The sequence below is a fragment of the Brassica rapa genome, chromosome A03 (genome assembly GCF_000309985.2).
Source record: "Brassica rapa cultivar Chiifu-401-42 chromosome A03, CAAS_Brap_v3.01, whole genome shotgun sequence".
Taxonomy (NCBI): Eukaryota; Viridiplantae; Streptophyta; class Magnoliopsida; order Brassicales; family Brassicaceae; genus Brassica; species Brassica rapa.
Genome location: NC_024797.2, coordinates 17,929,119 through 17,941,914, shown reverse-complemented (window position 1 = coordinate 17,941,914; position 12,796 = coordinate 17,929,119). Strand labels below are relative to the sequence as shown.

The following is a 12,796-nucleotide window of genomic DNA, read 5'->3' as shown; positions in this document are numbered from 1 at the left end:
GAAGAATAACAGTTTCTCCAATTCAAAATGAGCTCTCAGATCCAACCATTGCTCCCTTGCTCTACCACAGTATAGCTTCTCCACAATTTTAATCCTACAACTTCTTAACTGTACAACAACAACAACAATGCACAATTCAAGTTTTCAGTAACTCGATTGAGTAGATGCTCATAGATATGGTTCCAAATCAACAATCTGAAACCTCAAAAGCTTAAAGTTTCAATCTTTAAAAGTACATTAATAAATGTAAGTTTTACCATATACTCACAATTGCTTAGTAGAAACAGAGACCAATCCAGTTTAAGTTTTTTTTTTACCTGAAGCAGCAGTTCTACGTTTGGCAAGCTTGGGTCTTTCAAGCTCCATCTGCATATCCATCAACATGTTCATTCGTTGCAACTCAATCTCCTTAGCAGCTTCCATCCTCTGTTTCTCCAACTCAACCATCATCCTCTGCTTCGCACCTTCGATCCTCTCGTACACCTCTCCCAACTTCAGAATCACTCTCGCCAGCTCCCTACACGACGACCCTTCACCTCTAGTCGGATATACCTCATCCACTCCACTCTTCTTCCTCACCACAAACCCCCAATCACATACGTCATCGTCCTCATCCTCATCATCATCGTCCAAAGAGCTCCCACTCGATTTAGATCCGGCCGCATTCTTCAATGCTGGTTTCAAAATTTAAACACAAATCTGAATCTCATCAACCAAAAAAATGTCGACAACCAAAGGTATGATTAATTGCAATAAATAACATCATACGGAATCAATAGAAGTCGATCCAATAGTATGGGGTCGGGACGAAGAGTGAACGAATCAGCCATAAATAGAGTTGATGCTTGACAGAGAGTGATCTTCGAGATTTCGCAGTGGTGTGGCTGTTCAACGCAGGCAACGAACCCATTTATAAGCGGAGCTACGGCGGAGGATGCTAAATTGGTATTTACAATAAAGAAGACATTTAAAGAGCATAAATGATTGATAGGAGCTTGCAGTAACGGGGTTGAAGACGAAGTGGAAGAGACGGGAAGATGAACTCTGGATGCTTCAGACAAAGTTAGAGCTAGGCAAGATTGGACTTGATATGGGCCGTACGTAAATGTAGGGACAGCCCAAAAGGAAGGAAGTCCAGTTTCGAGCTTTATTCTTCGGAAGCAGTAGTGACATGGCAAAAATGTTATCTCTCATTGGTTGATTATTTTTGGTGACGTGGCAGCCTCACCATTGAGTATATAGGGCTTTTAGTATAGTATAGATATTACAAGTATTGATAACTTGTCGAGAAAATATTTTACAATAAGAAAAATAATACAAATATTTTTAAGATACTCTTGAACTAAGAGCAGGTTTATTGCAGGTTTCTTAGATTGAGTCTCTTCGCGTAATATAAGATACGGTCTCTTAGCTTTTAACTAAAAAACTTAAAAAACGTCTTTTAAAAAACCTAAGAAACTTAAGAGATATAAGAGACGTTTCTTAGCTTTTTTTAGTTAAAAGTTAAAAAAACTGTATCTTATCTTACGCTAAGAGATCCAACCTAAAAGATCTTCAATAAACATGTGCTAAGTATCTAAAGAATAAAGATATCTTAACTAGCAAAAAAAAAAAATTATAAAGAACTAAAAACTAATTTGGAAATTTTAAATTTTATAAAATTTCTTGGAAAAATATTTTTTTGTTAGATATAGACATATTGTTATGTAATATTTAAAACCACTAAAAATGTGAATTCCATAAATAGATGAATTCCAAAAAAAAGGGTTTCAAAACAAAATTTGTGACTTCCTTTCTTTCTTGTAGTTCTATCGGTTGTTTCTTTGTCCATACAAAATGGTATGGTATCACTATCAGCTAGTTTTTTAATTATTATAATTAAATAATTTTATCATGTAATTTTGAAAAGCAAATATAACATAGAGAATTCGGAGAAATAATATAAGAAGAATATGAGTTCCTAGAGATATAATTTAGCCTAATGTGGAGTTTAATTTTTGTATATATGTACAGAGATCAAAGCAGGACCGGCTCAACATTCCTAGGGGTCATAGGGCAAAAAAAAATTTACCTTCTAAAATTTATATACAAATAATGTTTAAAATATATTTTAAATTTAATATGGAATATTTTGTATATATTTACAATGAAAATAAAACTATAAACATATCAAATAATTTTTGGCCTTTTCCAATTTTATTTATTATATTTATAATTTTTTATATATAAAAATATAGATTTATAAAAAAATTGGACCTTTTAACTATTATTATATGGGAGGATACGGGCTTGGATCCGGGGCGGTCACACCGCTTGTCCTCCACTGAGCCGGTCCTGGATCAAAGCCAAAAGAATAGTCGTTCGGCAAGAAATCCATAGAGATCATACGTACGGAAAATATACATCACAATGATGCTCCTCGCACTGCATATCAATGGGGTTACCTGACAGGAGACTGTCTTCCTCCTGAGGCTGCGAAGCGTCAACTACCTGAATACTATTGTTGTTATTATGTGGGAAGCAGGTGGTTTCTCTTGTTTTAAAAATGCCATAAAATATATAAGACCCGTTTTAAGAAATCACAGCTGTGATGTGATTGTATTGCTGTCCAATTTTTTATTTCATTGTCAATATTGCAAACTCAGTTGTAGTTTTAAGAGATTATCTTCTAAGCTAAATAACAAGATCTAAAGTCTGATCTTAATTATAAACCAATAATGCTTTGTCATTATTTCAAAACCTTGATTTGGAAGTCTAAAACCATAGGGTCTAAGAACAATTCTAATGCAAATTTTCAAAAAATATTCTAGTAAAAAAGTAACAATGATAAAAAAAAAAAAAAGAAATAGAAGTTCTCACTTGTAAACCTAAGAGATAGCACTAAGACATCTGTCATTTTAATTGGTTCATATTTATTTTGAAAGTAAAATTTTAATATATATATATATAATCAAGTTTTATTAAAATTATTTAATTGTTTTGGTTAAATATTTTTTTCAAGATATTTAAAAGACGAACATGCTTTAATGTATAATATAAATTAAAACTTTCATAAAGTCAAATATACTAAAAATGGAACATATTAACATGGTGAGTCATAATAAATGATCGTTCATCTTCGGCATGTATTAGTCGGAAAGTATTTCAAATTTGTATCAGGCAGAGTGTTATGTTCTTGGGGCATGCAGATAGGGCATATCATTGAATAAAATGGAACAGATATCTGAACTTTTTTATCACCGGCGATACAATACCAATAGATTTCTATGACCGTGCACTCTCTTTTTATTTTTCTTATTTGTTTCTGTAATGAAAATTTTAATGTTTGGATGGGAGATATGACACGGCACTTGCTTTCTTTGATTTAATAATTCCCGTGAGTTGTATTTACTTGTTTCCAGAAGCCAATCAAATACGCTTTGGTGTCTTTCTTTCTTCACAAGAAATTTAAAGAACGTTATCAACAATGATCAATCCCTCTCTTCTTCATTTTCTAATAGCTATTAAAAAAATAAAAAAAAAATAAAAATAACTAGTCATTACAAGAGTCAACGAGGATCCGGATGCAAATATTATGATTAAAGGAATAAAGAGAATTCATATATTTATTGAAGTCATTTCAACTGATATTTGCAATCGGAGGTAGAACTTACAAAGTTTCAGTGATTTGTTTAACATGTTGCGGGATTGAAGAAACTTGAATCGCCCATATTAGTAGCAACAAAGCACCAATCCATAAAGGATTACAGTCAGTGTTGGAGCCACCTTAGACCCAGGGGTGTATATGAAATCTACTATTTAGTTTTTAGGCTTGTATACAAAGCTATTGTTGTGGTGATCAACTGGTTAATATCTCCTTTTATGACCCATATGTCTTGAGTTCAGGTCTCATTAGCATACCTTTTTAACCTATCTAGAATAATTATGAACCATGTAAAACTAAATTCTAGCTCCGCCACTGATTACAGTGAGCCTTAATAATGCTATTCCTTCAGCTTGAAAGTTTTATAGTTTTAGACTAAGAAACCTTCGAAATAAAATCAGTATAAGAAAGCCTCAGTATACGTCAATCGTCAATGGTAACTAATCAATTGTCCACTTCTCGTTTTGAATCCATATTGCCATGATCTTCCACCTTAGATTGTGAGTCCATACTTGAATCTACCATCATAGTTTGTTGCTACAAGATTCTGATAAAACTAAATTGATAATGATAACATTTTTATAAACATTTTGTTTCTATATTTAGAAGTAAAGTTAGCATTGTTCCACATTTTCTTGAAGAACTCTATTGTGAAGATATTGAAGTAAAAAAAGATTCTCTGTTATAAAAAAAAATGACTTATTCTTAGGTCCACCAACCAATAAGATTATCTTATTTTATATTCGATATCTTTTAAAAAAAAGAAACAAAATATTGTCAAATTATATTATGTTTTTAAAATTAAAAGATAAAAAAATAATAACAATTACAAAAAAAAATATTTTACGTCGTCAGCATAACATTAAACCCTAAACCCTAAATTCTAATCCCTAAATCCTTAATCCTAAACTCTAAACTCTTGGATAAACCCTAAACTCTAGGATAAATCCTAAACTCTAGGATAAATCCTTAACTCTAAATCAAAATCACTATACACTAAAACATTCAAGCGTTTAGGGTTTAGGGTTTTAGTCATTTTTTATTTAGAGTTTAGGATTTATCCAAGGGTTTAGGGTTTACCCAAGGGTTTAGGGTTTACCCAATGGTTTAGGATTTACCCAAGGGTTTAGGGTTTAGGATTTAGGGTTTAGGGATTAGGATTTAGGGTTTAGTGTTTTGTTGACAACATTAAAAATATTTTTTTTTAATTCTTTTTTATGTAACTATTATCTTTTTTAATTTTTTATTTTAAAAACATAATATAATTTGAGAATATTTTGTTTCATTTTTTAAAAGATATCGAATTTGAAATAATGAAATCCTATTGGTTGGTGAACCTAGAGGTTCACCCTAGAGGATCCTCATAAATTATACATTTTTATAGTGGACTTATTCTTAGGTCCACTCCCTAGGGTGAACCTCTAGGTTCACCAACCAATAAGATTGTCTTATTTTATATTCGATATCTTTTAAAAAAGGAAACAAAATATTGTCAAATTATATTATGTTTTTAAAATTAAAAGGTAAAAAAATAATAATAATTACAAAAAAAAATATTTTACATCGACAGCATAATATTAAACTCTAAACCCTAAATTCTAATCACTAAACCCTTAATCATAACCCTAAACCCTTGGATAAACCCTAAACCCTTGGATAAACCCTAAACTCTAGGATAAATCCTTAACTCTAAATCAAAATCACTATACACTAAAACATTCAAGCGTTTAGGGTTTAGGGTTTTAGTCGTTTTTTATTTAGAGTTTATGATTTATTCAAGGGTTTAGGGTTTACCCAAGGGTTTAGGGTTTACCCAAGAGTTTAGGGTTTAGGATTTAGGGTTTAGGGATTAGGATTTAGGGTTTAATGTTTTGTTGACAACATTAAAAATATTTTTTTTTAATTCTTTTTTCTGTAACTATTATCTTTTTTTACTTTTTTGTTTTAAAAATATAATATAATTTGAGAATATTTTGTTTCCTTTTTTAAAAGATATCGAATTTGAAATAATGAAATCCTATTAGTTGGTGAATCTAGAGGTTCACCCTAGGGGGTGAACCCAAGAATGACTCTTTATAGTGCAACATTGCCTTTTCCTTGCCATATATTGGTTATGATATTGGGCCGTAGAATGTGTTTGACAGGGGCGGACGCAGGAAGGCTTTGGTGTGGCATGTGCCCAATACAAAATATATTTTTTCCTTTAATTGTTTTTTTTTTGTAAATTTTTTTCCTTTAATTATTAACAGAAAATTAATGTAGATGCCCTCGATCTAAACAAGTTTTACACTGTATGACCCATACTAAAAAGGTGGCTTGATCCGCCCCAGTGTTTGAAGTCAATGGACTCGGGTTTACACGCCCAAATTGTTTTTTTACGTATATGTTTTAACTTAAATCATATCCATTGATGAGTGATGACGACAAATAAAAAGACAAGTGCATAATCCCAATTGGAGTTGGATAAGTGGCATAAAGCAAAGTTTTAAAAATTCTACATATGTACTATTTTATTATATTATATTTAAAACATATAGTGGAACCACTTGTTTGGTTTCTGTATTTGGATTTTCTTCTCTTTATATGTTTGAAAACTTTTCTTTTTACCTTATTAGCCTAATTTATTATTACGGTAAAAACTCTATAAATTAATATTCTATATATTGATAAACATTAGAAATTAATAAGTTTTTTTTATCCCAAGTTAAGTCGGTCCAAAATATAACACAAATCTATAAATAATAAGATAATATTTTTCAAGAAATCTCATGTAAATATATGGTTCCATTAAAATCACAAATTAATAATATATCTATATATATTTGATATAAGTACAAACTAAAATTATTTTGTTGGTTTTATATTCACAATGAAAAAACCTATATATATTCTTAACATTTCAATATATTTTGATAATATTTAGTAAAATTATACTGAAACCACATTTAAATTATATGAAACATAATAAACTACACCAAATAATATAATAAAACAATATGAAAATCAAAGTTTTAAAATTTAATTAATGTATATACGGTAAAATCAAATATTTCCCTATTCTATAAATAAAATATTCATAAATAGAAAAAAATTGAAGTATGAAACTTTTTGTAAATTAATAAAATATCATAGTCCCAACGTTATTAATTTATAGAGTTTTATTGTACATTTGTTTCATACAAAGCACTATATTTACCATTCTAATTTGTTAACTTCAAGCATGCTAATTTTGTGTGTCTCATTCGAATTTCTTAAAATTTAAAAGTGGTCTTTTAATTACGACTATTCACATATAGTTATAGATGTAGGGACCAATTGGCCTTTTGCACACCAGTAGAAATGCATGTGCGTGAAAAATAAGATTAGGCTACCTAATACTTCAATTAAAGTACTTCGTAGACTACATCATCTATTGGTTTAATTAATCTAACAAAATACTAAGCAATTCTCCCATTTTTGTCAGTAATCGATGTATGGAGCTGGTGCATATCGTAACACAGAAGGGCACAAAAAGCACAATTCAAAGGGTTAAATATATTGATTTGTAACGTATGATGTACACTTAGGGGCGAAAGGTTATGTATTTAACTCATTGTTAAGAGTTTTTTTAAATGTCAGAAACTGTCATATGATCTGTCATTTGATTAACTAAAACTATCGCAATCTACATTAAAAAAGTTGACACTAAAACTATCGCAATCTAAGTTGAAGTATATTAGTGTTTTCTTACGAGTCTTCTTTTCATGAGAAGAAATATTTCCTTCCTTTTTGTAGTAACGTTTGAACATTTTCTTACTAGTGTTACCATACCGTGAATAAAAGACTATAAACGTTTTAAAACGGTAATTAGGTTTTGAACTTTAAATCTAATTAAATCGAGATACATAGAATCATAGATTCATATGATAATTGTTACCTGGTATAACAAATTAGATCGTTTAAGTATATTTTAAAATGCTTTTTTCAGTTATTTCTTCAACTTGCTAGTATCATTTTGGATATCCGTCAGCCACGATAAAAGTTTAACACTTTAAATATAGAAAAAAAGAGCCGCGATAAAGGTTCAACATGCCAACAATTTGATATTACGTAACTAAAGTGTATAAAATAGTACGACAAAGAAAAAAAATAGTACGACAAACTAAAACCTAATTTTATAACTAATTTTCACGATTAAAGAAAGAAACTAAAATATAGATAAGACAAAAACAAAAGGGTAATGGTGTCTGGCGATTATCCGCTAATTAAGACCTAAACGGCTAAACCTGTGACACTCTGCACTTTTAGTCGACTGCAACAGTTATATAATTATACGTAGTGTACATATTTTAATCACAGTATAAATGGTACGTGCATTTAAAATTTTATAATTCTATCGTGACGATGTATACTTTCATATATATGTATACATATATGTATATTAAGATATCTATATGCGGTCGCTGGTATTGTGCGATCTATATATGTACAACAGGAAAAAGTGATTATGTTTTAATTGACATTTATTTTATCTACGACTTTCACATTTTATATGTATACAATTGACTATTGGATGTGAGTGCGACATGCGCACACGAGGAAATACAACTCAAAATCGATTGCGCAACTTCTCATGCTACCTAGAGCCTCATCTATCTCTAGTATTTTCGTAAGACTATATCGAAAATTAAATAACTGCATTATATCTAAGTACCACCTATTGATCCATCAAAACTTTAAAAACAAAACTAATAAAATAATTTAATTTAAATAAATTAATTTTTAATCCTGGATAAAAATGTATCAACTAAAAGGTGCCAAGTGTTTTCTTCAAAAAAAAAAGTGACAAGTGTTTACAGAAATTCCAGTGAGGTTTTTTTATAAATAAGTTATCATTTACCATTATTTTCTTATTATTTATTATTCTGGTTTTAAATGCAAGATTTTTTTTGAGAGAACATTTCAATGAAAGTGTTTTAAGTAATTAAAAATAGAAAAAAATCAATATGACCTGTACATGAAATGTGTGCTTGATAAAATGGTTTAGATTTTTTTAACATTAATTTTAACTAAATAATTTTTTTATAAATACTCACTTAAAGATTTTGAGTGATGTGGATGTTATTATCGTTAGATTTTCACATTAAACATGTGGAAGAAGACCTCGATATCGATATGTATATATAGTTCTTTACACATCAAGACCGTAAACTGTATAACTAACTTGAGAGAACAAGCATAATTAACAGATGTAATTTTGTTTTGAAGATTCAAACATATGATGGGACCAACTTTATTTGAACATTGAATAACTATACACGAGTAGAAAATCATTAAGTTTATTTTTGTTGAAAAAAAAAACTTAAACTAATCAGAAACGAACAAGGTGAGTACCTTCCATAAATCAGTAGTAGTATATAAACCCAAAGTTCGGTCCAATTATGTCGACCAAAACAATTCACCAAAAAAGAATCTTATCATTGTCTCGATATATATTATATGCAAATATCTCGACAACCTTACGAAACAAAACCTTGGCAGAATCGTATCTGTCCAGCGGAAACTATGGTGAAGATTCATCCCGACCATACGACCTCCGGGGCCGGAGACATAACAAGTTCGCCGTACTTGACAACGGAGAAAGAGAGTTTCACGATTTGGATGAAGTCGTTGGTGTTTAATACAAATGGCTGCACCGTCTTCGATTCTAAAGGAAACATAATTTATCGTGTCGATAATTATAACTCTAAGAGCTGCCGTGAAGTTTACCTCATGGATTTACATGGTCATGTCTTGTTTACCTTACGTAGCCAGGTAGATGAACGTCCCAGTTTTATTATTTCATGCAAGTTCTTTTTCATTAATTTATTTTTTTTAACACATTTTTATTCACTTTTAAATTAATTGTTTCTGTGTGTGTTCTGTAGAAATTTGGATTATTCAAGACTTGGGAAGGATATAGATCACCATCGGGGACATCTGATTCAACAACAAACTCAGAATATTTTCGAGTGAAAAGTAATATTTTTCAGGTTCCGAGTAAAGATTCATATTCTTCTTATAGAGTTCTAACGGGATCGTGTAGAAAGAATGAACAATATCATTATAAGATGGTAACTCGGGGATCAAGTTTAGGAATCGAGGACATTTGTGGAAGAGTTGTGGCAGAAGTGAAGAGAAAACAATCGAGGAAAGGTTTGGAGTTTGGAGACGATGTTTTGACGATGGTGGTGGAGTCACAAGTTGATCACTCTTTCATCATTGGACTTGTTTTAACTCATAGGCTTATCAATCGTAAACTGTAATAAAGGTGGTGAAAATTTTGATTAAATAGTTGATAACTAATTGCTGATTTTTTTTTAACCTCCACATATTTTATATCGATGTTGCTAATGAAAGTACAACTGATGTATGTTACTTGTTAGATTGAAGGTTCGGTAAAGTGAGTGTAAGCTCTCTTTTTTTTCATTGAAATGTTTGAGAGTTTAAAGATGAAGACAATTATAATTAGGGTAAATCTCCAAAATAGCACCTTTCTAAGTTTATATCACAAAAATAGCACTCAAAAACTAAAATGACCAAAATAACATTTTATCTTTTGAAAAATTTAAATTTTTTTATTTTTCAAAATTTGAAATCTTATCCCCAAAACCTCACTTCTCAACTCTAAACCCTAAAACCTAAACTCTAAACCCTAAACCCTAAATTCTTAACCCTAAACCCCACCCCTTAGTGCTATTTTTGTGACTTTTGGCATTGAGTGCTAGTTTGGGAAGAAAAACTTGATTTAGTGCTATTTTGGTCTTTTTCTCTTATAATTATTCGAGATATCGATTTAAAAAATAATTAGGTTATGGTAATATATATGCTAAAGAGGTTAAGGTGCCGACAAAATTCCGTAAACTAGTATAAAGCGAGTTGGAGTATGATTAGTTAAGTACCAGCAAAGTCCCAATTACAGTATAAAACTTTCTCAGTGATATTTAAGTCCCTTCCTAATAGAAGAGCACCGTTACTCTTCGTTGAACACTAAACGCAGCACCATATATGGAAACACATCTGTGTAGCTCAGTTCAGCTATTGGTTGCACTAGCTGAACAATTCTGGAAATATCTTGCAGAGTAGCACCAATCTTTGCAATTTCTGCATTAGGATAATTAGGATTAGGGTATTGAGAGTTATTCTTCCATTCTAAAAAGAAGAAACAAGACGTAGATGAGGCCATGCTTTTGTGTAAAATTACCTCCCAACACAATGAGCAAGCCGTTTTTGAAATGGTTAAAGATGTTCTCTGGTTTATAATTTGTAGAATTAACATATTTTCTAATCAACAAGAAAAAGGTATATAAAATAAAGTAATGTTGACATATATATGCAATAATGTAAATATATACTATAATATTTGTTCGTGAATAAGAAAGTCATTTTTAAGAAAGAGGAAAAGTTTCATTCAGCTAATTCAATGCAATTTACCTTCCAATATATGCCATAATTTAACATGAATGCACACCTAAATCAAACTCAAGACAAAGCAAAAAAAAAAAAAAATCAGAAGAGTAAGATATGGGAACATGCTTCTCTTCGTCATCATCATCACGCACAAGGATGGAAGATTATTACTATTACCCTGCGTTATACGATTACGACAAAGGTTACACACCCTATGCGAGAAATCTCCATCTCCAAGAAGCTCTGTCTTCTTCCTTGGTCTCTTCAATAGCCGAGACTAACCATTATCCCCAACTCCATAGACGTATGGCCTCGCCTATTAAGCAGAAAGAACCAGAGAAAAAAACTGAGAAAAAACCCGCCGAACCATCTAGATGGTTATGCATGATCTGCATGGATGAAAAGTCTCCCTCCGACATCTTCCGAGGAACCACTAGTTGCACTCATTACTATTGCACCGAGTGTACCGTACGTTACGTGATGACCAAGATAGAAGGAAACATAGCCATGATCAAGTGCCCTGACGTGGACTGCACGCGACTTCTAGAGCCCTACACGTGTCGAAATATAATCCCAGGGGACTTGTTCGAGCGTTGGGACAAAGCCTTGTGTGAGTCTTTGATTGTGTCGTCGGAGAAAGTGTACTGTCCGTTTGAAGACTGCTCAGCGATGATGGTGGTGGACGATGATGATGATCAAGGTGATGAAGTGACGGAGACGGAGTGTCCGTCTTGTCACCGTCTGTTCTGCGCTCAGTGTAAGGTTACATGGCATGCGGGGATTGGTTGCGAGGAGTTTCAGAGAGGTGGGAACACGAAGAAGAAGAAGAAGAGTAGTGATGAAGAAGATGCCATGTTGATTCAAATGGCTAATAAGAAGCACTGGAGGAGGTGTCCTAGTTGCAAATTCTACGTTGAGAAGATCGATGGTTGTGTGCATATGAGTTGCAGGTTAGTATTTTTCATCATATTATAAGTCTTTTGTAAAAAAAAAAAAAACTAATTATCATGTTAAATGGTTATTGTTTGATTTGTTGGATTATTTCCTCAGGTGTGGATTTAAGTTTTGCTATCGTTGTGGAGCAGCGTCGAGTTATAGTCACGCATGCCACATTCGTAGTCTTATTTTAAAATAGGGTTTTTAGTAATTAAACCCCTCAACTAAAGATGAATCGTAAAAAAAACCCTCAACTAAAAATCCTGTAAAATAAACCCTCAACTTTAGTTCCGTTAACATATGTTACCCTCCGTTTAAAAAACCGTGACGGAGGGTGACATATGTTAACGGTTTATAAGTTGAAGGTTTATTTCACTGGATTTTTAGTTGAGGGTTTTTTTCACGATTCATCTTTAGTTGAGGGGTTTTATCACTAAAAGTCATTAAATATTATTAAATTATTTATTATCATTTATACATTGTTTTAAGATTTATAAGCCTTTAAAACTAATTTATAAATTTTAATATATTTGTATATTAATTTATACATCTTAAATTAATAATTTTTAACACTACTTACAACTTATTATAACTTTGAAATATTAAATTATTTGATATTTGGAAATAGTGATATAAAAAAATTTGTGTGTTTATATCGTCATTGTCAAATATGAAATAATTGAAAGTTTCTAAGTTATATTAAGTCTTAAGTAGTGTCGAGATAATTCATCTATGAAGTCAATCTTTCTATTTAGAGAATGACACACTTTTTCTTTTTTTCATGATTTC

The 12,796-nt window shown here is 31.2% G+C and overlaps 3 protein-coding genes across 3 annotated transcripts; 2 read left to right on the top strand and 1 right to left on the bottom strand.

The window, feature by feature from the left end:
* Positions 1 to 94: 94 nt before the first annotated feature.
* LOC117132605 (trihelix transcription factor ASIL2-like) lies at positions 95 to 910 on the bottom strand. Its single transcript, XM_033287340.1, has 3 exons — positions 907 to 910; positions 318 to 674; positions 95 to 108 (listed from the first exon to the last, which is right to left on the bottom strand). The coding sequence occupies exons 1-3, from the start codon at positions 908 to 910 to the stop codon at positions 95 to 97; spliced, it is 375 nt and encodes a 124-aa protein (XP_033143231.1).
* A 4,611-nt stretch (positions 911 to 5,521) lies between these two features.
* Positions 5,522 to 11,170, top strand: LOC103859562 (protein LURP-one-related 11). The gene is made up of 2 exons (XM_009137125.2): positions 5,522 to 9,436; positions 9,550 to 11,170. The coding sequence occupies exons 1-2, from the start codon at positions 9,122 to 9,124 to the stop codon at positions 9,925 to 9,927; spliced, it is 693 nt and encodes a 230-aa protein (XP_009135373.1). The 5' UTR covers positions 5,522 to 9,121; the 3' UTR covers positions 9,928 to 11,170.
* LOC103860165 (probable E3 ubiquitin-protein ligase RNF217) lies at positions 11,127 to 12,293 on the top strand. The gene is made up of 2 exons (XM_009137763.2): positions 11,127 to 12,021; positions 12,122 to 12,293. The coding sequence occupies exons 1-2, from the start codon at positions 11,186 to 11,188 to the stop codon at positions 12,204 to 12,206; spliced, it is 921 nt and encodes a 306-aa protein (XP_009136011.1). The 5' UTR covers positions 11,127 to 11,185; the 3' UTR covers positions 12,207 to 12,293.
* The last annotated feature ends 503 nt before the right edge of the window (positions 12,294 to 12,796 follow it).